Source organism: Aphanomyces invadans, assembly GCF_000520115.1.
Source record: "Aphanomyces invadans strain NJM9701 unplaced genomic scaffold supercont1.8, whole genome shotgun sequence".
Lineage (NCBI taxonomy): Eukaryota > Oomycota > Saprolegniomycetes > Saprolegniales > Verrucalvaceae > Aphanomyces > Aphanomyces invadans.
The window spans coordinates 491,641-492,680 of NW_008580153.1; the positions used below are offsets into that span (position 1 = coordinate 491,641).

General features: G+C 50.2%; 1 protein-coding gene across 1 annotated transcript; it reads right to left on the reverse strand.

Annotated features, from left to right (window-relative positions):
- H310_04889 (hypothetical protein) lies at positions 1 to 794 on the reverse strand. The gene has a single exon (XM_008869431.1). It carries the CDS (start codon positions 741 to 743, stop codon positions 21 to 23), a length of 723 nt encoding a protein of 240 aa, XP_008867653.1. The 5' UTR covers positions 744 to 794; the 3' UTR covers positions 1 to 20.
- Between the last annotated feature and the right edge of the window lie 246 nt (positions 795 to 1,040).

The following is a 1,040-nucleotide window of genomic DNA, read 5'->3' on the forward strand; positions in this document are numbered from 1 at the left end:
TTGGTACTTGCACAAATCCTCTACATGATGTGGCAACTGCTTTGGTTTGCCGCAGCTTTCTTGACTTCCGCGAGCCCTTGTTGAGTCTGCGCCAGAGACTCGTCAATGTGGCTCTCAATGTCGTCAATTGCGCCTTGCTGGTCCCCGACGATTGCCGCCAAATCGCGGAAGATTTCGTTGACCTGTGCAACGCTTTTGTGGATCCGATCAATGTCTTTTGCGCGCTCTTCGATCAGTGCTTCGTTGTGAGCGATTTCGTTGTCCAATTGCTTGAATTCAATCGCCTGGCCATTCACGGTCGCATGGAGACTGGTTGATGCATCGCCATGCTCGACATTGTACCGCATTGCTTCGGATTGTTTGATTTGCGCATTTGCCGCATCTTGAACGGACGATTCCAGTTGATTTGAGATGCGCTCAAAGTCCTTGAGCAGCTTGCGCCGACTCACTTCCATCGCGGGAGTTCTCGGGAGCTGGGGCAGTAACCTCGCGATCTCGTCTTGCAGCATGCATGCAAACTTGATGCGATCTTCCAACTCTTGTTGGCCCTCCATAGATGTTGGGGCGTTCTGCGCCTGTCGTCGCACTGCACCAACTTGCCTCTGGTACTGCTCCAACTTCAGGCTCAACTTATCCAGGAGGGGGATATTTTTGCCGGTCGAGGATGCCGATACCGAGGGAACGTTCGCTGCGGTCGTCCGTGGGAGGGAAGGGGCATTCGATGCGAGGTCAGCAAAGCTCATCGGGTTTGCTTCGGCACGCGTGGGCTTGGCAGAGAAGCGAGGAATGCTTCGAGATCACGACAGTACCAATTAAATGCGACGGTCTGTGAAACCAAAAACACCCGAAAATAAAATAGGCTTTATTAAGTGCGTATTTTGGTGTGTCGGTCCACTGCTATCGTGGAGCTATAACACGGTTATACGAATTGTTATACTCTTGAATTGTACTTCAGGAAACTATTGAATTTCAGGTGCAGTCATGTTATATAAAATGTTATATAACGCTGTTACATTCAGCACATCGACGAGATGGAAATG

What these genes read in the sequence shown, in the direction of transcription:
- H310_04889 (XM_008869431.1), bottom strand. Translation starts at nt 743, where the DNA reads ATGAGCTTTGCTGACCTCGCATCGAATGCCCCTTCCCTCCCACGGACG.